Source organism: Sporobolomyces salmoneus (genome assembly GCF_050403485.1).
Source record: "Sporobolomyces salmoneus JCM6883 DNA, S_salmoneus_JCM6883_v1_ctg72, whole genome shotgun sequence".
Classification (NCBI taxonomy): Eukaryota; Fungi; Basidiomycota; class Microbotryomycetes; order Sporidiobolales; family Sporidiobolaceae; genus Sporobolomyces; species Sporobolomyces salmoneus.
In genome coordinates this window covers 54,619-78,832 of record NW_027481091.1, presented here as the reverse complement: position 1 = coordinate 78,832, position 24,214 = coordinate 54,619, and the positions used below count along the sequence as shown (strand labels likewise).

Sequence of the window (24,214 nt, the reverse complement as noted above, 5' to 3'; positions counted from 1 at the left end):
GCTATTCGCCGTAGATGCTCGCGGCTGATGGTGCTCGAGGACTCGGACCGATCTACGGAGGTCGAATCGTCGCTGGATTGGGAATCGGAGCCGCCTCGAACTTGACTCCTCTCTACATTTCTGAAATTTCTCCCCCTGCGATCCGAGGTCAACTCGTCGGAATGTACGAAATTGGTTGGCAAATCGGAGGTCTCGTTGGATTCTGGATCAACTACGGTGAGCTCAGACTCACTCTCTCGTCTCCAGTCTTCAGAACTGACGCTCTCTCCGTCGCTAGGTGTCACTCAACACATCCCTTCGTCTCGCAAACAATGGTTGATTCCTTTCGCCGTTCAACTCATTCCCGGGGGAATGTTCCTCGCTGGTATCCCTTTCTTCATCAAAGAATCGCCTCGATGGTTGATCACGAGGAACCGAAGGGACGAAGCCGTCAAGAATCTCTGCTTCATTCGAAACCTCTCGCCTCAAGAACCCTACTTGATCAACGAGATGAACGAGATTGACGTTCAAGTCGAACACGATCGAACTGCTGTCGGAACTGGATTCTGGGCGCCGTTCCGTCAAGTTTTCGGAAAAGGGTTCTTGTTCCGTCGCATGCTCATTACGACTTCTCTCTTCATTTGGCAAAACGGTACTGGGTGAGTTCACTAGTCTTCGCTATCTTTCGTCGCCCGGTGCTGACTCTTCCTCGCTCGACGCAGAATTAACGCGATCAATTACTACTCTCCTACGTTCTTCCGTTCGATCGGAGTCGCTGGATCGTCTGCTGGTCTTTTGACTACCGGTATCTTCGGAGTGATCAAGACTGTTCTCGCTCTCGTTTGGTGCTTCTTCGTCATTGATCACTTTGGTCGTCGTGGAATCGTGAGCCTTTCCTTCCTCTCTTTCTACTTGCGAGCTTCTAATTGACTCTCTCCCTTCCACTGGACGTAGCTCTTGGTTGGATCGGTAGGAGGAGCGATCTCAATGTACATTATCGGAGGATACCTCGCCGCAGGAGACGTTCCGGCCGTCGCAACTGGAGATCTCCCTCCCGGTGGAATCGCCGCCATGTTCTTCTTCTATCTCTGGACCGCATTCTACGCCGTTTCGTGGAACGGTACACCCTGGGTCGTCAACTCTGAAGCTTTCCCGGGAGCGGTTCGTCAAGTCACTCAATGTTTCGCCGCTTCTTCCAACTGGCTTTGTGAGTCAACTCTCCTTCACTCTCTTTAATCTACTCGAGCTGACCCAGTCTCGTCTCGCTCTGTAGGGAACTTTGTCATCTCTCGAGCGACTCCTACGATGTTCCTCCGAATGGGAAACCGAGGATACGGAGTCTACCTCTTCTTCGCGACGATGCAAGTCCTCTCGGTACCTTACATCGTGTTCCTCCTCCCCGAAACTCGCAACATCCCGCTCGAGGAGATGGATCGACTCTTCGCGCAAAAGAACGTTTGGACCGCAAACAAGGTCGTCATGGCCGAGCTCAAACGGGAACATCAACTCGAGTCGTCGAAGAACCCACAATACCTCAAGCCTGCCGGCTCCGTTGAACAAATCGAAGATACCAAGGAATCTGTCTAAAAAGTCTCGCTCCAATCTGCTTATCTTCCCCTCTCGTCTTGTTGTCTTCCGTCTTTCGTTGTCTCTCTTTTGCACTGAACTGTAAGGGAATATATCGTCACGTCCTCTATCTGCTTCGAACCCGAATCCGAGAGACCGAGACGAGAAATCGTCGCAGTGTCCAAGAGTCCCGCTTTCTTGAAGGAATCGATCTTTTACATCGCACCGACGAGCAGTCGAGGACGAGTCGGCCGCTTTGCGTTCGTCGGCGCCTCACTCGACCTGTGCGGGTTCGCCTCGTTCGCAACAAGACTTCACCTCGTGCGAAAATCAGAACGCGGATGCTTGGCTTGCTTTCTCACTTTCCCCTATCTCTCCTATTTGACACGATCCGCATTCTTCTCTCCGTCCAGAGACCGCGGGGGATCGGAGATGTAATAGATTATTCGCAAAGCGAGATGATCAAAGAACAAAGGAAAACAGCAGACGCTCGCGAGCTCAGCTCCAAGCTACATCAAACCAACTTCGGAGAGAAGTCGGTTCAGAAGCGTGTCCATCAATGCACCAATCACGACTCGTACTTGCGTCGAATCGGTAGCCTGATACAAGAGAAGATTCGATGAGCGATGAGCGAAAATAGGAGAAAGAAAGCAGTCCTCGCCGTTGTGACATGCACGTAGAACGCGCGATCCTTCTTCGGATTGAGCGCGACAAACTTTGCCTTCATGAAAGCACACGCTGAAGCTACGTCTCCATCTTTTCCGGAATAGTCGGGATAGCAGCGACGAAGCGATGAAGGATTTCGCTGTAACTTTTCCTCGAATATGTCACATTTGTTCAACCTGCATCGACGAGCCTGTTAGGCGGAACTCATGCTGTCAGATAAGGAGACCGACGCACAACAAGACAAAGCTAGACCGTTCGAACCATCGACTGCCCGCGAGACTCTCGAACAGCATTGTAGCTTCCGACAATCGATTGACCGACTCGTCTTCATAGAGAGTTTGGTCGTACTCGGAAATCGCGACAACGAAGATCAGGATGTCAACCGATTCGAAACAATGAATCCTGGAGATACGTCGTCAGCACTCGCAAACATACCAAGAGGGAATACTAGTCGAAGCGCTCACCATTTCTTGCGTTCGCTTCGCTGGCCTCCGACGTCAAAGACTCTCAGGGTTTGTCCTTTGACGTTGAAAGTCTCCTCGACGATACCCGTTGATCGTACTCGAGTACGCAGAATATCGTGTTCGTTCGGTAGATAACCCGATGAACCGATTCGATCCATGTTGTCGAAAAAGCTGAGCGAAAAAAGCGTGCTCGATCAGTTTTACTTCAGTGAGTGACGTTCAAGCTTCGAGAACGTACTATCGAGCTGAATCGTTGAGCTGAAACCGTGCGCTTAGCGAAACGACGTCTTTTGTCGATTTGTCGCTCCACAGTCTCATGATCGATTCTCGCACTCTCGGTTCCAAATTCCCTGTGCCCGGTTCGACCGTTTCTTCAGCTGGATATTCGGCAATGAACTCTGCGTCCGACTCTAGCTCGGGAGGGAGAGGTATCGAAGTTATCGCGAAGCCCGTCAAAACAGCCTGTTCGTGCACGATTCTCATGAATTTCGGGTCTCTTCTCGAGGTATTCTTGAGTAGAGGATAGAGAATGTTGCACTCACCTGCATGGATTGGAGCGTGTTTGCGTAGACGACTTCCCGATACGCTTCTCTCTCGATCGCCGAATAAGGATTCGAATATCTGCACAGACTTTTGTCAATTCCATGCTCACCCAGAGCACAGTTTCGGTCACTTACAGAAGCCTCAATTGCTTTAAGAGCGTCGATTTCCCAGATTCTCCCGCCCCCAATAGCAACATCTTACTCGTCCGACTCTCTTCGTTCCGCGCTCGCTTCAACTCTTCCTCTATCCGCTTGTGTACGAGTTGTTGTTGGCGTTGTTCGAGATCGATCGATTGAGAGCAGCCCATAGCGGATCGTGTTGCAAACGCTTGTCGTCGTCCGTCGAGGTCGAGTGAAGAACGTTAGAAGGAGGGAGAGTCGAGTGACGGGAGTTCCGAAGCAGGGCTCGCCGAATCGCAATGTGGGACGGAACAGTTTCGAAGGAAGTAGATTGCAGAGGGTTAGAAGGAAAGAGGCGCGTGTTTGAACACCGAGAAGAAGGGAGAGGTAGGTGTGAGTCGATTGGTCCTTTAGCGCGAGTGGAGGTCGATCGAACTCCCCGTTTCGGATCGAGAGGAAGGGCGAAGAGATAGTGGAAGAGGAAGAGAGAGTGAAAGGGCGAAAGATGGAGAAAGGGAACCCCACGACGATCGAACGCACGGTCCCGTGTTCCTCGCGAACAAGGGGACCCTGCCACGAACTTCGGAACCGAAAGGCGGACATAATCGATCATAATCCAGGATTTCGGAGATCGAATGACGAGAGACGGACAAATCCGTCCGAGTTCAGGAGAGATGTGGGTTATTCATCGCGTCCGTCGCAGTTCGTCTCATTCGTATTACGCCCGCCCCCATCTAGCACCGACCTTGAACGGCAAAGAAGGATGTCAGGACAATACGGTCGGAGAGGAAGAAAGCGAAACTTACCTGTCAGTTGCGAGCCTCTGCCTCTTTTTCTGCTCCTCCAACGAGTCGACAGGAGGCGCCGTGGATGAGCTCGTGATCCTCACCTCCTGGAACTTCGTCCGTCTCTTGTTACGCTCGAGCGCCGTCCCGGCCCGTGCCTCACTCGTTCATTGCACCTCTGACACGACCCCGAGCTCCATTCCTTTGCCCTCGACGAGCGGATCCCATTCCGCGTTCCAATCTTCTCCGGCAAGCAGCATCAATCCCATCCATCTCTCGTTGCTATTGTCTGTCTCTTTCTCGGTATCCATCTTGTCCTCCTCCACTGCGAGGTTGGCATTCGAAGACGAACGATCAAGCTGAGCTCGGAGAGCTTCAGGAGAGGAAGGATTCGGTGAGAAATAAGGGAGCGAGGATTCGGAGATGAGGGCTTGGAGTACGGGAGAGATGATCGATAACCGAGTTTGGAGGAGCAGAATTTCGTCTTCCAATCTGTTCACACGACGCGACAAGCAATTCAGCTATCCTGCAAGACCAAGGCGTACATTACGCGAGAGAGAGTACAGAACGACTCGCGCAACTCACTTGAAGCGTTGAGATGCGAGAGAACCAGTAGCAGATTGCACGATTTTGCTCGAAGGTCGATAGCGTTTTCGCAGCTTCTCGACGATGTCGGCGTTCTGACGAGTTGTGGAGAGGAGGTCTACCCGGGACTGAAGTTTTAAGTCGTCGACTTTGGCGAGATCTTGTTGGATCGCGAGGAGACGGAAGGAGAGTTGGTCTCTTTCGACGATTTCCTTTTGCAACAGGCTGAACAGAGGGTCGAGCGGGGAGTCAGCATCATCTGATCACTCTCAAGATCTGGCGTCGGTCGGGATAATACGTACGCGTGTCGAGAAGGCAGAGGAGGATCTCGAACTGATTGAAGGTGAGAATTCACGAGAAGCGAGTGGTCAAGTCTGCTCTCATGGACCGGTCTGATCAGCGCTTCTCTTCGAATTGACCATATCTTGACACTGTATGAACTCACGCCCATATCGAGCCCTGAGCGATAGCTCGTTTGCTCCTTTGAATCTGCAATTCTCGTTTGACCTCCTCAAGACGCTCCTCCAATCGTGCTCGCTTGTCCTGACCCGATTCGAACGTATTCCACGCTACGATGTTCTCCTGCGCTCTTCGTGTCGCTTGGAGCTCGTAGTTGCGAAGCTTCTTCTCCCGAGATAGTTGAACGAATCGAAGGTGTGCCGCGACTAATCGTTGAGACGATGGGGTGAAGACGTCTTCCGCTTGCGCATCCGATGTGCTCATCTGTTCAGTTCAGCGGATAGGCGTGTTGGGACAGTGAAGAGAGGAAGTGAGAAACAGCTCGCGTTCGCTCCCTTCTCTCAACTTCTCACACGCTCGTCGTTCTCGGTCAGTAGTACTTCTATCCTACGCACATTCGCTATCCTAGACTGACGAACAGCTCCCTTGGCCTTGTCAATTCGCTTCCCCTTCTCGCTTACTGATTGCGTTCCTCTTCATCAGCTCTCCCTCTCTCCCTCTCCTATAACACATTATGCAGCAAGAATACGATCTCCTCTTCAGTGAGTCCCATTCTATCCCGCGTTCTACCCGCTCGACTCCTCTCTCTGCACTCCCCCGTCATCTCCATCTCCCACAAGCCCCTCATCAATTCCGGTCCCCTCCCTCCCCCTACCAGCAAGCAACTTGAGCTGACCATACCTCCGGCTATACAGAACTCCTCTTGATCGGTGATTCCGGAGTCGGTAAATCCTGTCTCTTGCTTCGATTCGCCGATGACACCTACACGGAATCCTACATCTCGACGATCGGAGTCGACTTCAAGATCAGAACTATTGAACTCGAGGGAAAGACCGTTAAGCTACAAATCGTGAGTTTCTTCCCCTTGACTTGAGAGAGATTCGCAAATCGCCAACTGACTTCGTTTCTGACTCTCTGCGTAGTGGGACACCGCAGGACAAGAACGATTCCGAACCATCACTTCTTCCTACTACCGAGGAGCACACGGAATCATCGTCGTATACGACGTAACGGATGCCGATACTTTCTCAAACGTCAAACAATGGTTGCAAGAAATCGATCGATACGCTTGCGAAGGAGTTAACAAGCTTCTCGTCGGTAACAAGTCGGATTTGACATCAAAGAAGGTGGTCGAATACAACGTCGCGAAGGAGTTTGCCGATCAAATTGGTGTTTCCATGCTTGAAACTTCGGCAAAGAACGCGACGAACGTCGAACAGGCTTTCTTGACCATGGCGAAGCAAATCAAGGATCGGTCAGTCCCCTCTTCCACGCGCGATCAGCTTCAGGAGACTGACTTTCACGAATTTACATCTGTAGCACGGCAACGACTCAACCTACTGGTAGCAAACCCGCCGTCGAACTCGGCAAAGGTTCCGCTGTCAACCAACAATCTGGAGGAGGATGCTGCTAGACTACTTATTATACCTCTCGCCTTGCGATTTTGTCTCCCACCCTCTCTCGACTCTGATTTAGTTTACCCCTTCCCCTATTCCCTTTCGTCTACCATTGCTTTCGACTCGCTACTTCATCTAACTACTACGACCATTCTCCCTCAGCTACTCTCTTTTCAGTGCGGACCTCTTTCCCACACCTTGTCTTTACTCATTCGTTTTTTTCTCTCCTTTTTGTCGGCTCTGCTTCTCTCCTTTACTTTGTTCTGTTTCTATGCAAAGCTTCTTCTCGTCTTGACTCTGCCGACTAGAGTCTCGCTGAGAGACGCTCGGAGCAGCCCTCGCAATTCGAGTAGAACTCCGAGTCATCACGTGCACCTTTTCTGATGCGATCGGATTCGACAACGTCCTCCCCGCTCCTCCTCGTCAACCTCCAATCTCGACCCTCTTGCCTACGACGATGGTTTGCACACAATCGTAACGGTAGATTCAGCACATCGTTCCTCGTACGCGCGACGTCTGAACCCCTCCCGTCTGCACGTTCCTCAACATCGACGGCTGCTTCCCGTTGTTCTCCAGCTACGCGAATTCTCCTCAGGCCTGTTCAGTCACACTCCTCGCTCTCTATACCTCCCGACCTAGACACCGCTGGCGGTACACATTTCTCGGAACGATCGCAGGAGTCAACAAACCTTGAACGGCGGTTTCCACGTCTGAACGCAGAGCGGTCAACAAGGGATCAACGTAGATGTCGCATTCATACTCTGGCGGGATCAAACACGGTGTCGGGGCGAGGGACTTCGTACGGTTGAGGAAATCGTCGGTCGTGCAGTTGGCGGTCAATCTGACTTCGGAAGTCGTTGCCGCCGATGACAAACAAATTCTCTCGAGGAGGGCGGCGAGTAGCCCTAGAGTAGGAAGCGCAGCCGCCGAAGAGACAGCGTTCTGTAAGTCTATCTTCGAATTTTTCTCGCGAGCCGATATCGAAGCTCACCGTAGACTAACGAGGCCCCATTCCGCAGGGAACGACGCCTCCGCAAAGAACTTCAACCTCCTCATCGGTTTCGCTCTGCTGCTCGTCTTCCTCGCTACCTTGCCTCGCTGGATCGACTTCTTCTCTGAAGGGCGCGGGAAGAAATCGGGTTGGCGGTTATCGAACGGTGCGGCTCCATCGACGTTCGACAAGGGCCAAGGTGAACAGTCAGAGAAAGAGGATCATAATGACAGCAAGATCGAGATTCGAGAAAAACGCCGTTGCGAGATCAAACCCGTTGGTGCAGTTACCGCTAGGTGAGCGATTGCCTGCCTTGTGTAGCGCCTTCTTACGGAGACATGGGTTGACACCCTCGCTTTCAGGGTTCGTACGTTTCGGACAATGTACCTGCTTCGTTCTGTTCCGCTACCGTTCTCCCTCCTCTCTCACCTTTCAATCGGTCAAATCCTTATCTGCTTCGCGTACCAAGCGATGGTCCTCTTCTCCCTCTTCCACCATTGCCACGATCACTCGACGAACTGGAAAAGGACTGGTTATATCGCACTGGCTCAACTCCCTGCAATTTTTCTCGTGGCGACGAAAAACACGCTTACCTTACTTATCGGGACCTCGTACGAAAAGGTGAGTTTCCAGTCTTTCTCTAATCCTTTTCTTCGGGGACTCGGGTTAATCAAGCTTCGACAGGTCAACTTTCTACATCGGGTCGCGGGACGACTTGCAATTCTCGCTTCTTTGCTTCACACTCTCCTCTTCTTACGGAAGATGGGCTGGAATCTGAACTGGGACTCGGCAACTCAGAGGTCGGGGACGATCGCGATTCTAGCTTTGTAAGTTCTCCTTCCTCGTTAGTTCGCTGCGTCGACTAAATTCTGAGAATTCGCAGGGTCATCATGTTCATCTCTTCGCTCAGAATCGTGCGAGACACGTTCTACCAGTTCTTCCTGAGTGAGCAACAACATTTCGCAAGAGTTGGTCTGTAGTACTGAAGCGTACTCGGTTGAGCACGGCCTTAACAGTTTCTCACGTACTCGGGTTCCTCACTTTCCTCATAGCAGTACAGCTCCACGCTCCTACCGCCGCTCAACCATACACGATTTTCTGCCTTGTGCTCTACGTTGTCAACATCGTCATTCGATTTCTGAAAACTCGGACGACCTTCGTCTCTCTCGCAAATCTCTCGTCCGGAACAACCATGATACAGTCACAATCCATCAAAGATGGATGGAGAGCAGGTCAACATGTCCTCATCCGTGCTTGGACGTGGCGAAGATGGCACGAAGCCCATCCTTTCACAGTTGCGGTCGCTTCTTCGTCGGAATCCCCTCTAAGGTAAACATCTTTCGACTTTCTCGCTGCGTCGCAGGAGGAGAAACTGATCCTAATCCTGTGACGCTCTATCTCGCGGACACAGCTCGAAATCGCACAAGCTTACGCTCCTTGCCAAGTCGACTGGAGGGTTTACTCGTTTCCTTGAATCTCGTTCGATCTCTCCGACGACTCCGATCTACTGCACGATAGAAGGTACGTATTCTGGACTGTATCGTCTCTCAAATCTCGAATGCTGAATATTCCCTGAGTTCGGGTGATGTTCAGGTCCCTACGGCCATCCGCTCGCCCTCGATTTCGCTCGTTATCAATCTGTTCTACTGTTTGCGGGCGGATCAGGTATCACGTTTTGCGCGAGTATCCTCGAAGAACTTGTAGCCAGAGCTGCGAGAGGAGACTCGAACAATCGCGAGGTAACTTTGATTTGGTGAGTACAGATTACTCTTGGCCTTACTTTAACCGCTAACGCGATACACTTGTAGGTCGATGAGAGACCTGGAATGCATCGAATGGTATCGGTCCCTTTTCACCTCGCTCGTGAGCGTCGTCGACTCGGAAACGTCTCTCGATCTCTCGATTTATCTCCATGGTTCGTTTCCACTTCGTCTTGAGTCTCTCGTCAGCCCTTCTGATACCTGTTCTTCCGATTCCAGTCACTTCAACCCCGAATTTGCCGTCGATGTCGCCTGTTCCAAACTCCTACTTATCGAGCACGCGACCAAATTCTTCTGCTTACCTTTCCCGATCAATCTCGACGCTTCTCTACTCCCTATCCAATCCCGATTCGAGCGCTACTTCAATCGCGATGTCAACAGTACCGAACGGAGGTGGATTGGGAGTTGGGGTATGCGGTCCTCAAGGTCTAGTGCCAGGGATGAGAGAAGCGATCAGTCAAGTCCCGAAGGAAAGGGCTTTGAAAGTGTGAGTTGATTCTCTCCTTTCTGTTTCCGTCTCTTCGCACCCTGTACATATACTTGTTATGGATGTGGAACTGACGCGAAGGATTCGTCGCTTGTTACGATAGGGGCGGGATTGTTCTTCACGAAGAAACATTCGCCTGCTGAGTCGATGCCGGCCATTGACACATTCAATAGCTGGGCTGATACATTTGGATCATTGAAGAACGGCTGGCCGGCTCGAGTTTGGTATTTGTCCACTATTCCTACGGAAAATCTCCATTTATCCTCACTTTCGCGTCTCAGAAACCATGCGGTCCAGCAGTACTGAGAGAGAGGATGTGTCCACGTCTGGAAAGAGACTGCGAAAGAAGGGTTGCAAGGTTTTGGTACATAACAAGGAAAAAACGAAGGAGAAATCAGGCGCTGGTTGGCACGGCAACAGGATCGGTACCTTCCTGCTGCTTGATCTGTGTCTGTAGGTGCACAATCTGTACAAGGGCAATCAAGAACGAGTCAGGATAACAACAAGAAACGAAGAGAGCGCGAGAGGCTTCACCTCTAGCTTCTTCGCCTCTAGTTTGCCCTCGAGTGCTTTCAGGTTCGTTTCCGTTCGTTTACTGTAGTCTCTGGTATCAGTCTGACGAAGCATGGCATCACAAAGGATAGACGTTTCTCACATTTCGCCCTCGATCCATTCTAACCGTTTCTCGACGTTGTGCTTCGCTTCATCTTGATCTTGTTTCATCAGAATCGGTCCTATCAGTTTGTAAACTTGATTCTCCGGTGTCAGATTCGAGAACTCCTGGGAGAGGGACAGGTCAAGGTAGCGAGAAGGAGGTCAGCGATGAGTTCGATAGGACAGAGATTAGGCGTAGCTCACCTTCTTCACGCCCTCGTTCTCAGACTTTTGTGCATCCAATCTCTGTCGGTTCTCTACCGCTTTCGAATAGTCTATGAGCCGGACCAAGAGTTAGAAATTGCCGAATGATGAACTTTCGAGAGATGAAAGCTTACCGCTTTGCAGCTTGGTGAACTCGCTCGTTGTATTCTGTAGCTTGAGATTCAGCTCCATCGTATGATTACAGTCTGGGAGAAGTTGGAAGCCGTGTAAGGAAGAGGTAGAGATCTAAAGTCCTGACTGTCCCTTCTTCTTCTCCCCCTACCTCCCGGCTTACCTCCGCTCACCAGTCGGACTCGATAAAGTCACGCGCAGAGTCGTGCGCGACTCGAAACCGCTCTTGATGCCGCCTTCAGCTTCTTCTTCTCAAATCCCGACGCGTCCGAAAACGAAATCGAAGAAGAGGACCGATCAGGCTCGCAAAGGCCAGCCGATCCCTTCAAACCAAATCGCTAGTATGTCAGATGAAGATATCGCGTCTCCTCAGGCCAAGAGACGCAGAACTCGCTCGACTTCGAAAAGTCCTTCAAGTCCCGGAAGCAGGAAACGGGCATGGAAAGGCAAGAGGAATGAGTCGGAAGAAGAAGAAGCCGATGTAGGAGAAGACGGAGAGGACGAAGTTCAAGAAGAGGAAGAAGATGTCGATGACCGCGAGCGAAGCAAAGCATCGCGAACGAAGCGCACTCGACAGCGCGGAGGACCGCTCGAGCTCTCGCCGTCCACACCTTCTTCCGATGATCGACAACCAGGTTCAGGCGGAGGCGCGAAAGCACCGAGCGGATCGAAGAAAGGCAAAACACGACCAAAGAACCTGGCGAGGTCTTCCCGAACGCCCTCTCCCTCCGCTTCCGAACAAGATAGTATTGTGAGCGACGATGAAGAACCCTCTTCGGAGACCGAAGACGAAGCGATCAGCAGCGAGACGGAAGAGCAACTGAAATCTGAGTCGGAGTCCAAGTCCTACACAAAATTCAGCTGTACGTCTTCCTTCAACGCTGTCTCCCGTCTCCATACGAGGCTGATTTGACGATGATGTTTTCAGTCGAAGATCCAAGCTGCAATGCCCCTATCCAACTCGGCGATGTTATCGAAATCGCTGGCTCAAAAGACGATCGAGATCAACAATACAAAATTTCGAAGGGCTGGTTGGGAGTTGTGGAAGAGATCCGGTACGTCGATTGAGGCCCTAACTCAGCATTGCGTTCCTCGCTCACTGATTACCTCCGTGATCAGAGCTCTCAAGGGAGACGTCTCGAATTTGTCGGATCCAATTACGAGGCAGCCGGCGCTGAAGGACGGAAAGCAACAAAAGAAAGTCGACGAACTGTATATCAAGGTTGGATGGCTTTACAGCAAGAAGGATTTCAGGGATTTGGCGGACATCGATGAAGCTTTCCGTCTCCAGTGCCAGGTGATGGGACCTAACGAGAGAGTCAAGTCTGATCACATTGACTGGCACAGACAAGCGAACATCGTACGCAATCGTGAGTTCCGTTTCTGCTTCATCACCATGTAGAACGAGGAGGATCTGATTGCAAATTATCTGTCGCTCCCGCAGCTCGTCCCGAACTGTGAGCCTCTCTAGGGTGTTTTCGCTTCTCACCATGATCGAGACTGACAAGCTCTATCTCCTCTCAGAGTCTACCTCTTCGATGACTGTTATCCCGCCCCGAACGCCTCCGGTCAAACTTCTCTCCACCCTCTTCACTTCTACTCGACGCCGAAGCTTCAAGAGCTTTCCACATCTCCCTATTCCATACCCGCTTTCTCAACAATCCGCCAATCGGACCCTCCCGAATCCGCTCGCGTCCCGATTCCCGATGGCGGCGATTTATCGACCGATTTTATCCTCCCTTTCTACTACTTTGGCGTCACTTCGCTCTCCTCCCTTCCTGCGACAAGTCGCACCCGAAGATCTTTCGCCTATACCAATCGAGAACCTTTCAACGAGGAGAAATACGCGAACGGCTTGAACATCAAGGACGGCGTTCAAGAACCTACCTACGTGCGCACCGCATTCTCGTGGAAGGAGCGGGGACCTATCGGAGACAGCGACGACGACGACGACGAAGTAGCTTCGAAAGGCAAGAGATCGGCGAGGAAGAACAAACCTCGTCCGAAGAAGAAAAAGGGGGAGAAACTTTGGCCTCTCGTATGCTCAAACCTTTTTCCTTGCCTCAACTTAGCGAATGTGACATTGATCCCTTCGCATACCGATAGTCATTCTCGCTCCATTCGGATCCCCCGAAACCTTACAATCCGACATCGATTCAACACTATTCGAGGCAGTCTCAGCAGTGGTGGGATCTTGACGATCTTGAACACTCACGGAGTTATCGAGTCAAACAGGAGGACATGGAGGACCAACAGCCAGCACCTCAACGAGTTCAGAGTCGAGCCGATGCAGTACTCGCTCAAGCTCTTCTCGAGGACGACGACTCGGATTCCGAACCCGAACCCTCGCAGCGAGAACCGGAGAATGAAGGATCCGACCTCTCTTCGAAGATTCTGAACCTCTCGAGATCACCTATCGTTCGAGGAGGTTCTTACGGTCTCACGGGGAACTGCTATCTCGTCGCTCGATCGGAATGGCTCGCTCACTACTATGAGCCGTCTCAACCTCCTCTCCTACCGTGTCCTAGCGATCTCGATTCAGCTCCGACCGACACAGAGTGGATGGAGAAGGCGAAAGAGGTAGTGGACGTATACGAACAGTGGGAAGAGGGAGTCAGGCAGCGGCAGGAACGAGAAGGGGAAGGGAATGGATTGAAACTAGCTTGGGCGGAGAGTGAAGAGACCAAGTTCTTCAGGCGTATCAGGAGGGACTCGGGTTACGATAGCGAAGTCGAGATCGAGTGGGTTTGTCCGAAAACCGGTGAGGCGATTTAACCTTATTTCTTGTTGTTGCTTTATTCCCCGATACTTTGTTTCCTCGACTGAATGTATCACTCACTTCTCAAGCGCACAAGTGTTACAGCGTGAAACAGAGAGAACGAAGAGTTGCAGAGAAACGAAAATGCGGAATGGGTATGAACGAAAACGAAAAGCGAGCTCCTTCAAAGCGGAGGGGTAACGAGTCCACTCGAACTACTCAACTCTCGTTCAATTAACGCGGTAACAGCTTTCTCTCCCTTGATGCACTGAACCTGAGGGGATCCTTCGGGAACTTCAGTCAACCAAGGCGCGGTAACATAGTTCCTCAAACTGTTCGAGGTCAGAAAATCCGTTTCAATCTCTTCGAGGGAAAGGCGTCGACACTCACGAATCCGGCAAGATGATCACGACGTTCTTCCCTTCGTGCTTCCCGACTTTCTCGAACCCTTCCGGAGATTTGAGCCATTCGAGCGCGGACCAAACCGAAGCACCCGAAGAACCTCCAACCAACAATCCTTCCGTTCGGATCAAGCGTCGAGTCATCTCGAACGATTCGGTATCTCGGGTCTTGATCCAATGAGTGACGACCGAGTGATTGAGAACTTTCGGGACCTGTAAAATCGAGGACGAGTGAGCGGGGATCAGTTAGAGGGATTTGAGCTCGACTCACAAAATCGTAACCTGTTCCCTCGACTTCGTAAATCGGGGAATCTTGTGGACCCATCTCGTTGAGCGCTTCAGGTCGAGCGAGAACACTTCCAACCGGGTCGACTCCAAGCGTGAGCAAATCGGGATTCGACTCTCGAAGGCGTCTCGAGATCCCGGACACCGTTCCTCCTGTCCCAGCTCCAGCGACGAGGAGGTCGACTTTGCCCGACGAAGGACGACTTGGAGTAGAGGGAGTCGAAGTGATCGAAGCGATGATTTCGAGAGCTGTCGTATGGTAATGAGCTTCGGGGTTATTCGGGTTGTCGTATTGGTTGAGCATGACGCAGTGAGGTACTTCACGAACGATCCGGTTCGCGACTCCTATATGCGAGTTCGGGTCGTCGAATGCAGCTTCGGTAGGAGTTCGAACGATTTCAGCTCCGAGGGCATGGATCGTGTTTTGTTTCTCGCGAGACATCTTCTCCGGCATGACGATGATGCATCGATATCCTTTGATCGCTGCGACGAGAGCCAATCCAATCCCAGTGTTCCCCGACGCTGAGAGAGGGAGAAAGAGACCGGGTTAGCTGTGGTTTTCTGAAACGAAAACCCGCTAAACGATTCCCAAACTCACTGGGTTCAACGAGGATAGTCTTTCCAGGAGTGATCTGACCTTGACGTTCAGCTTCTTCGACCATTCTCAATGCGATTCGATCCTACAATTCAATTCACTCTCAGCTCAATCTCCCTCTTCGTCGCATTGATTCGAATCGAAAACCTGCTCACCTTGACTGAACCACCCGCAGAGAATCCTTCGACTTTCGCAAGTAAGTTACATTTGATCCCTTCTTCCTTTGCGAGTTTGTCGAGTCGAACGAGAGGAGTGTGTCCGATCAACGACAACGGATTGTCGTGAATCTGGAGAGGGTTGAACATCTTGTCGTGTGGGTGTAGTACTGTAAGCGAAGTGTAGCGAGGTAGAGAGCGAGGGTTGAGGAGTTGAATGGAGAGAGAAAAAGCACAAGCCTGTGTTGGAAGGCTGTGAAGGGGGTACGAGGGAATGAAGATGTTGGACCTTCAAACCCGGAGAGACAGAGTAACGCGTGAGAGTGCTGGAGACGAGTCGATTAGTGAGTAGAGGGAGAGAGAGGAGGAGAGAGAAGACGCGATCAGAGGGACATCTTTCAACTTTTCTCGGCAAACCGGATCGTCCCGCGTGACCTTTTTCTCGCAGCATGCGTTTCGAAGTTTGAACGTGCGAAGTCGAGCTCAGCCTCGCGAGCACTTTGCGACACTGTGACGGAGGAAACAGACATTTTTGACATGCTAGATAGATAAGGAGACCCAGGGAGAGACAGCGAGAGCGCGATGAACGACGAATGAAAAATGATAAAAGGAGCGATAGAGACGAGAGAGAAGCGGATATCTAACATTTTAGAGGGTTTGTAGTGACATTCTCATGATTGTGTATAAGTGATGATCCTCTTGCTTTGTATAACGAAAACGAGGTCTGAGAGAACACGAGAGGTTTACTCTTCTTGGTTCTCGTAACCCTTGGGGTTTTTCCTATTGGGAACAAAGAAGTCGGTGTCAGCGACGTGTACTCTCACGGAAGGCGTAGAGGGGCTGAGACGCACGATTGCCAGTTCCATTGATCGCGGCACATCTCTTCGAGCGAGTGAGTAGCCTTGAAGTTGATCTCCTTCTCGGCGAGCGCGGGGTCGGCAGTGAGTTCAGGAACATCACCGAGACTGAGACGTCAAACGAGCGTCGATTACTCGCTTCGAATACGCGAGACGAGAAAGAAAAACTCACCGACGACCGACAATCTCAAACTTGTACTCGAATCCAGAAGCCTTCTTCATCGCATCGATCATGTTGAGTACCGACATTCCTTTACCCTTTCCGAGGTTGTACGCCTTGTAGTGACCTTTGGTCTCTCCGAATCCGGCAAGTCGAGAAGGTTTTTCGAAAATGTTGTTCTTGGGGAGAGCGGCGAGAGCATCGACGTGACCTTGTGCGAGATCCATGACTACACAAAACGAACGAACTTGTGAGTATCGGAGGGAGCGGCGAGCGAGAGAGAGGGAGAGAGAATATTTACCGTGAATGTAATCACGAACGCAAGTTCCATCAGGAGTAGGGTAATCGTTACCGAAAACCTTCAATCCGTCCTTTGCGAATTTACCGACGGCCATTTGAGCGAGGAGAGGGACGAGGTTCCCAGGTTTTCCTCGAGGGTCTTCTCCGATTTCTCCAGATTCGTGAGCTCCGGCAGGGTTGAAGTACCTCAAAGCGATCACTCGCCATTGTTCAGCCGAGTCGCACAGATCTTTGAGGATTTGTTCAGTCATGACTTTGGTACGTCCGTAGCAGGATTCGGCTTGGAGAGGCGAAGTTTCGGGAATAGGGATCACAGGAGGTGCACCGTAAACGGTTGCGGAGGAAGAGTAGACGAGGTTGTACACTTGGTACTTCTCCATAACCTACGAGATGTTGATCGTTGTCAGCCACGAGATTCTCGAGTAGGGAAGAGGAGAGGGAGACGAACGGCGAGGAGGTTAATCGTCGCAGTAATATTGTTTTGGTAGTATTGAAGGGGCTTCTCTCCCGATTCCCCAACGGCCTTGTGAGCCGCAACGTGAATCACTCCCCAGATCCCACCTTTATCTTGATACGACTTGAAGACGTTATCAATGTCCTCCTTCAAAGTTAAATCTCCCTTGACGACGTCGACATCGCACGCCTTCTTCTCCTCCTCGAAAGCGTCGGCGGGGAGGGCTTCGACAGCGAGTTTCGAGACGCGTTTGAGAGCGGTAGGGAAAGAGTTGTGGAAGCTGAGAATCGGAAGCGAGAGAGAGAGGTCAGCTTCTCGCGACCTGGGAGAACGGAGAGGAGACCAGACTCACTTGTCGATAGTGACTACCGAGTAGTTACCACTGAGCAATAGGCAGAGGGCAATGTGCGAGCCTGTGTTCGGGAGAGAGAGATCGCGTTAGGGTTCAGCATCGAGAGCCATTCCTTTCCAACAAAGAACGCCATAGGAAGAGCCGGAAGTGGATGTGAGACTTACCGATGTATCCAGCAGCACCAGTAACGAGGATATTCTTGCGAGCAGCTGTCGTAAACAAGTCAAGGTTTGATCAGAAACGTATCATCTTGTCGGGACGAAGCGAGCGCGACGTGTTCTATCGAGCTCGCGTGTATAGCGTGGTCGTAGACTTACAAGGCATATCTGATGATCGAGGTGGGAGAGGGAGGGAGAGACCCGGAGATTGAACGAAAATCCTCAAATTGGTCACGCGTTGGTCTCGACTCTCTTTCGTTCTCGCGGGTCGGAGTTCCGGGTTGAAACATTTTACTGTATATCTAAACGGAACGGAATAACTGGGAACTACTTGGGAGAAATACTAGAAACAATGAAGGAAGGAAGAAAGGAGGAAAACGAAAACTGAATTTGCCCTGTTCGATTAGAGGGCTTTTAGACTCTCAGCAGTAGCTTCTCTCTCTGCGACCTGTTTGCACAATAGTCCACGAGACATATAGTCAGTCATTGACCCGAAGAATCAAAGAGTAGAGGGAAGGAAAGGGAAGGGACTCACTTCGAGAGCAAGCTTCACTTCGAGATGATTCCGTGCGGCCTTGAGCCAGTCGGAAGCGAGAGCTTTCGGCCAGCCTATGCGTACATCAGAGGAAATAGCATCAGTAACCAGAAACCTTCAGAAGGAAAGGAACAGTAGCTTTACCTTTGAGGGAGTTTACCTCTCGAGCCGCGAGATCCAAATCCTTGTTCGCGAGCCAGAACTTTGCCCTCGCAATAGTCGAGATAACATCGTCACCGTCCGCCCATCCATCCTTCTCGAACATGGCGTGACTCGCGACGTAACTGCTCAAATAGGCGAGGAGACCTCCGTGTTGAGGGTAGAGGGAAACTTTCTTGAGTTGAGGAGCTACCGAATCGCTGAATCGAGCAGCGAGGGCAGGGAACGAGGTGACACCGGTAGAAGCGACGTCGGAGGGGACAGATTTGAGCGCGAGAGCGATCAAGGAGTCGGAAGTCGAAGAGGAGGAATCGGAAGAAGAGGAGGAGGAGGAAGAAAGTTTTTGGAGGGCGGCGAGTTCGTCGGAGAAGGGAAGACCGGCTTCAATCTTGTGCTCGAGAGCTTTGACGGCCGTGAAGATCTTGCGAGCGCGAACGGCTTCTCCGAGGACCTGTAATGGCACGAGTGCGTAAGTAAGACAGAACGACAAACTTGACCTCAAGATAAATGAACTCACCTCTTCGTTCTGCTTCGCGACTTGTTCGAGTTTCCTGACACCTCCTTCGAGTTCTTCCAACTTGGCGAGCCTTCCACCGCGTTCTTTCTCGACACGAGTCTTGATCTCATCAACCCATCGACGTTGCATTTCGATTCCTTGAGCGACGACTTCCTCCTTGAGTCTCTGATTGATGATCTCTTGTTGAGTCGCGAGTTCTTGATCGAGTTTCTCCTTGTACGCCTTGACCAAGTTCTCACGTTCGGAATCGAACGCCTTCTTCCAATCCTCCTCCTGAGTATCGAGTCGTTCAACGAGTTCTTTCTCCGCCTTGAGAAGCATTCCCGAGTATTTCCCAGCCTGTTCCTTCAACTGTTGTTGCAACTTCTCCTCCTCGGCTTTTTTGATCGCCTCAACGCGGGCTGCGAGACCCTTGATATCCTTTTGAGCGTCAGAGAGGACGTGAGTCGCACTCTCGGATGCGAACGCGTCGTTCTTCTCGACGTATTTCGCGAGACTGTCGATCGTAGAAGCGAGTTGACCTAACATCGGTTCCGAAGTCGTTACGTCCTTGAGGGCGGGAGCGACGAGAGGGAGAGGAGCAGGGGGAGGAGTAACGGGTTTGATCTCTCCTTTAGGGGTAGGAGGAGGTCGAGCGACTTCGTAACCGGGAGCGGGTTCGAATCCGATCGGAAGGGGAGGACCTTGGTAAACCTCGTTGTTTGCGCGTTTGGGAGGAATCGGAGTCGCATCGAGTTGGCGGGGCTTTTGAGCGTAAACGGGGAGGTCGGTCTTAGGTTCGGCAGATCCAGCAGCGACATTGTCGACGAGTCGAGGTTCCGTAGTTTTCGAGGAAACGGGAGCAGGGGTGGGAGCAGAGTCGGAAACCTTCTTGGCGGCAGTAACGGCTTCATTCTTGACGTCCTTCGCGGCGTGACTGAGTTCGTTAACCTTGTCCTCGACGACACCGACCGCTTTTTGACTCGCTTGTTTGAGTTCACCCGCTCGTACTTTCGCCGCTTCGACCGCCGCTTGAATCTTGTCTTTCGCGACTTCCTTCGCGTTGTGAGCTTCATTCGCGAATCGAGTCTTGACGTCTTCGGCCGCTTTCGAAGGATCCGCCTGAGATACCATTTTCTGTAAAGTCCATCCTTCCGACTTCGCCTTCGTCTCGGCGTATCGAGTCAATTCGGTTTCCTTTCCCTTCGCTAGAGGTTTCGCGTTCGTGTCGGGAGCAGGTAACGAACCGACTGCACTCTTGATCTCGATGTCGTCCAAGAATTCACTGATCTCGAGTCCTCCGGGAACGGTCTCGGCGAGGAAGTCACGGTATCGTACGGAGAAGTATCCAATCGGTACCGATACACCGTAGAAGGCGAGGGTGAGGAGAAGGATCGGAGAGAGGATTCGGCGAGTTAGCGACTTTCGAGGTTTCGGGGGAGGAGGAGGAAGTCGAGATGAGAGGTTCGGGTTGGGTAAAACGTTCGATTTGGTGGGCGCAGTAGCAAATCCCTGAAGAGTTCCATCGCACATCGTGTCAGCGGACAGTGTGAGCGGAAAATGACGACTTGATTTGATCGAAAAGAGAGGTTTCAACTCACCTGTCGTGAGCTACGAGCTACGAGAGTCGTGCGAGAGATTGATGAAGGTCCAAGTCGAGATTGACTCGCACGCGTCACACTCGCGAGTCGAGTAGTAGCCGAGCGGAGCATGTTCGGTGGAGGAGGAGACGAGTGGACTTTTGGAATTCGAAGTGAGGGCGGATGATTGTAATGCGTTCGGAAGAGTGTGGTGCCTGGGACTGTTGACAGAAAGCGGACAAGGCGTATTGGAAGCGTGAAAGCGAGGCCGGAAATTCAGATCCGTCTCCTGTCTCTCAAAACTTTCGTCCCCATCTTCTCTCTCTCTCTTCCTCCCACTTCTTTCCGACTTTTTCCTGTCTTTCTTCCTCTCCTCTCGTTCCACTACCTCGTACAACTACTCTACACGCTCACTATGGTCGACGCACCCATCAATCCCGAACCAATCGAGTCCAAAGTTCACGTTCTCATCATCGGAGCAGGTCAGTCGCCTACCCACGCCGTTCTCTCGCTTTCTTTCCCTCAGCTGACCCGCTTGTATTCACTCTCTGTCACTCAGGTCCCGCGGGATGCATGGTAAGCAGACTTTCTCGGGATTGCCAAGGAGAGAGGTTTTGCTGACTCTGCTCTCGCTTCCCTTTTAGGCACTCGACGTCCTCTCTCGTTACGCTGAACGCGGTTTGACCTGTCGAATCATCGACAAACGAAGTGCGAAACTCGACAATGGTGAGCTTATTCAGCCCGGATTCGAAGCGGAACTGATCGGAAGAAGTAGATCGCTGACATTCATTCACTTTTTTGACATCTCCGAAATCACGCTTCACTCTCTCTCCAGGACAAGCCGACGGACTCAACAGTCGTACTCTCGAAGTATTCGAGTCGCTTGGATTCGTCGAATCGATCGAAAAGGAGGGATCTAGGATGGTTAGTTCCGACTTTTCCCTCGTTCTTCTTTTTCCTGCTGGCCCCCACTCTTTCTGTCGATCCCTCCTCTCCCCTCTCCCCTCATCGATCTGACTCTGTCGTGTTCTCTCTCGACAGTCGAGCATCCGATTCTGGAACCCTGATCCTGAAACTGGGAGGTTGATGAGAACGAGCGAGATGTAAGTTCCTTTGCTCCTCATTTCTTTTCTTCGGACATTGATGCTGACTTTGACCCTATCTCTTCGTCATACAGTCCCGATACTATTCCAGGTCTCTCTCGTTTCCAACAAACGATTCTTCACCAAGGTAGGATCGAAAACCACCTTCTCGAAGATGCTCTCGTTAGTCCATTCTCCTCTCGACCACATAGTGCCTGCAATCGCTGATCGAGTGATTCCAACGGTGTAGAAACACTCGAAAGGAGCTTTCGCTCCCGAACGCTCGATGCTTCCGGAATCCCTCTCGATCGACGAATCACTCGTTTCCGACGTCGACGCTTACCCTATCTCTGTCACGGTCCGACACTTGTCAGAGGACGAATCGAACCCTACGGCTTTCAAAGGAGACGTGAACGGTACTCGATCCGGTTTGTTCAGGTCGTCGTTATTGTCCGCTAGTGAGGAGGAAAAGCTCTAGTTCGTTCCCTTATGTTCTCGCTCCACGGCGAGTGACTCTACTGATCACTCTCATCGCGTTGAACAGCAAGAGTGGTGAATCGGGTCCCGTCAAGACGGAAATCATCAAAGCGAAGTACCTCATCGCTTGCGACGGAGCTCATTCGTGGACTCGTCGTCAACTCGGTATCAAGATGATCGGGGATAGCATTAATGCAGTGTGGGGAGTCTTGGACCTCGTCCCGAAAACGAACTTCCCCGACATTCGATCTCGTTGCGCCGTTCATTCCGCAAATGCCGGTTCCGTCATGGTCATTCCTCAAGAACGAGACTTGGTTCGTTTGTACATTCAATTACCGATCACGGTCGCTCCTGGGGAGTACCTCGACAAGTCTCAAATCACGGTCGACCGTATCCTCAACACCGCGAGAGCGATCCTTCACCCTTACACTCTCGATACTGATAAAATTGAATGGTTCACCGGGTAAGCCATATTCGATCTACTCCCCTTGATCTACTACTCTTGATCTCTCTGTCGTGCTCGAGCTGATGTCCCTTGTCGTCGTCGTCGTCGTTGCATCTTTTCCCTTTTCTCGTCCTTTTTCATTCTCCTACTTTCCTTCCTTCCGCTGAACCAGTTACCACATCGGTCAACGTCTCACCGAGTCTTTCGGTAAACACAACCGAATCTTCCTCGCCGGAGACGCCTGTCACACTCACTCGCGTAAGTTTCCCGATTTTCTCGGATTCGCGAGCTTTGACCTTTTCGCCTTGCTAAAATCTCTTCCCTCCGCTCTTTTAGCCAAAGCTGGTCAAGGTATGAACACTTCGATGCAAGATACGTGGAACTTGGGTTGGAAACGTGAGTTTCTCACTCCGCTCTCTCTCTCGATTTCGTCAAATCGCATTTTTGCTGACTTACTCTCGCACTCGCTCTTTCTAGTCGGAAACGTAATCACGGGACTCGCGAAACCATCTCTCCTCGAAACCTACTCGACTGAGCGTCAAGTCGTCGCGAAAACCCTCATCGATTTCGATACGAAATTCTCGAAACTCTTCTCGGGCAAACCCGCTTCTGCTGAAGAATCTGCCGATGGAGTCGACCTCAAAGAGTTCAAGGACGTGTTCGCAACCGGTAACTTGTTCGCCGCCGGTATGTCGATCGATTACGCCGATTCGACCATCTCGGGCAAATCTCAATCGAAGCACGAATTGGCGAAGAACCTCAAGGTTGGAGAACGATTCTACTCGGCTCAAGTCGTCAACGCCGCTTCTGCGACTGCTGATCAAATCACGACGCGAATCCCCTTCACTGGTGCTTACCGACTCTTGATCTTCGCTGGAAACATCGCCGAGAAAGGACCGATGGAACGACTTCAACGTCTCGCTACTTACCTCGATGGACCTGACTCTCCCGTCTCCAAGTACACTCCGAGTACCCTCCCTCGTTGGTCTGTAATCGACCCGATTACGATTCGTGAGTGACTCTCTCCTCGCTCTCCTTCTTTCCGAGCTGACAAAACATGATCTTGGATTTTAGACTCTTCCCCTCGAACTGCGGTCGAGCTCTACGACTTGCCTCAACCTTCGATCTTCCATCCTCACAACTACAAGCGAGTCTACGTCGACGAGCCCTCTTGTACGTTTCGGAATGAATTGAGTCAGTCTCGTTTCGACCCGGACTAACTTGGTTTCGTAACTACAGACCACCGCGGAGACGGCAAGGCCTACGAGACATACGGAATCAGCAAAGAAGCTGGAGCTATTGTCGTCGTCCGACCTGATCAATGTGAGCCCCTTTTTCATCTCAATTCTCAGTTGTGCCTTTCGCTGACTCGTCTCTGATCTTCCCCTCTCGCTAGATGTCGGTCTCATCGTCGGTCTCGAAGACTTCACGCTCCTCGACGAATACTTCGCCTCGTTCATGCTCGCTGCAAAAGACGGAGGATACCCCGGCAGCAAAGTCGAAAAGGTTTCACCTCCCGATTGGTCGAAGGTCGAGAATCAAAAAGTATCTCACACTCATGCCGTAGTTGCTGAGAACAGTGTTACCGCTGCAGGTGGAAAGGCTTTGGAAGCGTAAGAGTTTCTAGGGTTATTGAGCGATCGAGGTTTTGGGTTTTGGGTTGTATTTGTAGTTCCCTTCTCGAGCTTTGCTCGCATCCTTCGTGACTTGTTACTACTTTTGTCGATTCTCTTGGTTCTGGAAGCGAGAGAGAGACCCGTCAATGATGGTGAATGAGCGCTTCATTGCCGATTGACTTGTGACTGTCGCTCTAACACGCTTTGCCTCTCGCGACACAGCACGAGTGATCCCTCGAGAGCCTCGAGAAAGCAGGAGCAAGGGATCCAGCAATACAGACTCGAGGAGTCTTCCGCACGAGTGATCAGACAATGCAATCTCTGAGAAGTTGTTTCGACCCAAGCTCGGGGTTTTGGAATCGCAACTCTCCGCTCGTATGTGGGGTCGTCCTTAAGCTATAACTACCGGGCAAGCTTTCGTGGCATGCTGGGGAGGACTCGGACGAAACAGCAGAGCAATGCGCACAGGATTGAAAGAAAACGAGAATTTCGCGCAAACAAAGGAGGAATCACAGCCAGACGAGATACTGTGAATCCGATTTGGCAGGTCGGATCACT

The 24,214-nt window shown here is 51.5% G+C and overlaps 11 protein-coding genes across 11 annotated transcripts; 5 read left to right on the top strand and 6 right to left on the bottom strand.

Annotated features, from left to right (window-relative positions):
• Positions 1-161: 161 nt before the first annotated feature.
• JCM6883_000141 (uncharacterized protein) lies at positions 162-1,566 on the top strand (the record flags this gene model as incomplete). The annotated part of the gene is made up of 5 exons (XM_076634837.1): positions 162-216; positions 278-638; positions 702-864; positions 934-1,186; positions 1,253-1,566. 5 exons carry the CDS (start codon positions 162-164, stop codon positions 1,564-1,566), a joined length of 1,146 nt encoding a protein of 381 aa, XP_076485216.1.
• Positions 1,567-2,054: 488 nt separating this feature from the next.
• Positions 2,055-3,525, bottom strand: JCM6883_000140 (guanine nucleotide-binding protein subunit alpha; the record flags this gene model as incomplete). Its single annotated transcript, XM_076634836.1, has 7 exons — positions 2,055-2,144; positions 2,207-2,387; positions 2,446-2,613; positions 2,676-2,846; positions 2,914-3,137; positions 3,218-3,296; positions 3,353-3,525. 7 exons carry the CDS (start codon positions 3,523-3,525, stop codon positions 2,055-2,057), a joined length of 1,086 nt encoding a protein of 361 aa, XP_076485215.1.
• Positions 3,526-4,289: 764 nt separating this feature from the next.
• Positions 4,290-5,430, bottom strand: JCM6883_000139 (uncharacterized protein; the record flags this gene model as incomplete). The annotated part of the gene is made up of 4 exons (XM_076634835.1): positions 4,290-4,614; positions 4,708-4,932; positions 5,010-5,081; positions 5,153-5,430. 4 exons carry the CDS (start codon positions 5,428-5,430, stop codon positions 4,290-4,292), a joined length of 900 nt encoding a protein of 299 aa, XP_076485214.1.
• Positions 5,431-5,680: 250 nt separating this feature from the next.
• YPT1 (Rab family GTPase YPT1) lies at positions 5,681-6,580 on the top strand (the record flags this gene model as incomplete). Its single annotated transcript, XM_076634834.1, has 4 exons — positions 5,681-5,708; positions 5,862-6,016; positions 6,090-6,421; positions 6,487-6,580. The coding sequence occupies 4 exons, from the start codon at positions 5,681-5,683 to the stop codon at positions 6,578-6,580; spliced, it is 609 nt and encodes a 202-aa protein (XP_076485213.1).
• A 728-nt stretch (positions 6,581-7,308) lies between these two features.
• On the top strand, positions 7,309-9,944 carry JCM6883_000137 (ferric reductase family protein; the record flags this gene model as incomplete). The annotated part of the gene is made up of 11 exons (XM_076634833.1): positions 7,309-7,507; positions 7,583-7,850; positions 7,917-8,175; positions 8,230-8,381; positions 8,438-8,499; positions 8,571-8,883; positions 8,966-9,075; positions 9,148-9,307; positions 9,363-9,469; positions 9,534-9,801; positions 9,905-9,944. The coding sequence occupies 11 exons, from the start codon at positions 7,309-7,311 to the stop codon at positions 9,942-9,944; spliced, it is 1,938 nt and encodes a 645-aa protein (XP_076485212.1).
• A 251-nt stretch (positions 9,945-10,195) lies between these two features.
• Positions 10,196-10,851, bottom strand: JCM6883_000136 (uncharacterized protein; the record flags this gene model as incomplete). The annotated part of the gene is made up of 5 exons (XM_076634832.1): positions 10,196-10,267; positions 10,336-10,396; positions 10,457-10,581; positions 10,660-10,730; positions 10,794-10,851. The coding sequence occupies 5 exons, from the start codon at positions 10,849-10,851 to the stop codon at positions 10,196-10,198; spliced, it is 387 nt and encodes a 128-aa protein (XP_076485211.1).
• A 169-nt stretch (positions 10,852-11,020) lies between these two features.
• On the top strand, positions 11,021-13,566 carry JCM6883_000135 (uncharacterized protein; the record flags this gene model as incomplete). The annotated part of the gene is made up of 6 exons (XM_076634831.1): positions 11,021-11,654; positions 11,720-11,846; positions 11,911-12,161; positions 12,236-12,248; positions 12,316-12,829; positions 12,898-13,566. The coding sequence occupies 6 exons, from the start codon at positions 11,021-11,023 to the stop codon at positions 13,564-13,566; spliced, it is 2,208 nt and encodes a 735-aa protein (XP_076485210.1).
• A 167-nt stretch (positions 13,567-13,733) lies between these two features.
• On the bottom strand, positions 13,734-15,135 carry CYS4 (cystathionine beta-synthase CYS4; the record flags this gene model as incomplete). Its single annotated transcript, XM_076634830.1, has 5 exons — positions 13,734-13,881; positions 13,940-14,163; positions 14,222-14,757; positions 14,834-14,915; positions 14,986-15,135. The coding sequence occupies 5 exons, from the start codon at positions 15,133-15,135 to the stop codon at positions 13,734-13,736; spliced, it is 1,140 nt and encodes a 379-aa protein (XP_076485209.1).
• A 593-nt stretch (positions 15,136-15,728) lies between these two features.
• On the bottom strand, positions 15,729-17,432 carry JCM6883_000133 (NAD-dependent epimerase/dehydratase family protein; the record flags this gene model as incomplete). The annotated part of the gene is made up of 8 exons (XM_076634829.1): positions 15,729-15,765; positions 15,837-15,950; positions 16,015-16,231; positions 16,304-16,685; positions 16,751-17,036; positions 17,109-17,169; positions 17,273-17,317; positions 17,426-17,432. The coding sequence occupies 8 exons, from the start codon at positions 17,430-17,432 to the stop codon at positions 15,729-15,731; spliced, it is 1,149 nt and encodes a 382-aa protein (XP_076485208.1).
• A 237-nt stretch (positions 17,433-17,669) lies between these two features.
• MIC60 (Mic60p) lies at positions 17,670-20,168 on the bottom strand (the record flags this gene model as incomplete). Its single annotated transcript, XM_076634828.1, has 5 exons — positions 17,670-17,714; positions 17,802-17,875; positions 17,946-18,411; positions 18,478-19,968; positions 20,058-20,168. The coding sequence occupies 5 exons, from the start codon at positions 20,166-20,168 to the stop codon at positions 17,670-17,672; spliced, it is 2,187 nt and encodes a 728-aa protein (XP_076485207.1).
• A 283-nt stretch (positions 20,169-20,451) lies between these two features.
• JCM6883_000131 (uncharacterized protein) lies at positions 20,452-23,657 on the top strand (the record flags this gene model as incomplete). The annotated part of the gene is made up of 14 exons (XM_076634827.1): positions 20,452-20,518; positions 20,596-20,612; positions 20,681-20,762; positions 20,872-20,960; positions 21,078-21,139; positions 21,214-21,301; positions 21,369-21,595; positions 21,663-22,058; positions 22,213-22,298; positions 22,377-22,436; positions 22,518-23,051; positions 23,115-23,213; positions 23,280-23,363; positions 23,437-23,657. 14 exons carry the CDS (start codon positions 20,452-20,454, stop codon positions 23,655-23,657), a joined length of 2,112 nt encoding a protein of 703 aa, XP_076485206.1.
• Between the last annotated feature and the right edge of the window lie 557 nt (positions 23,658-24,214).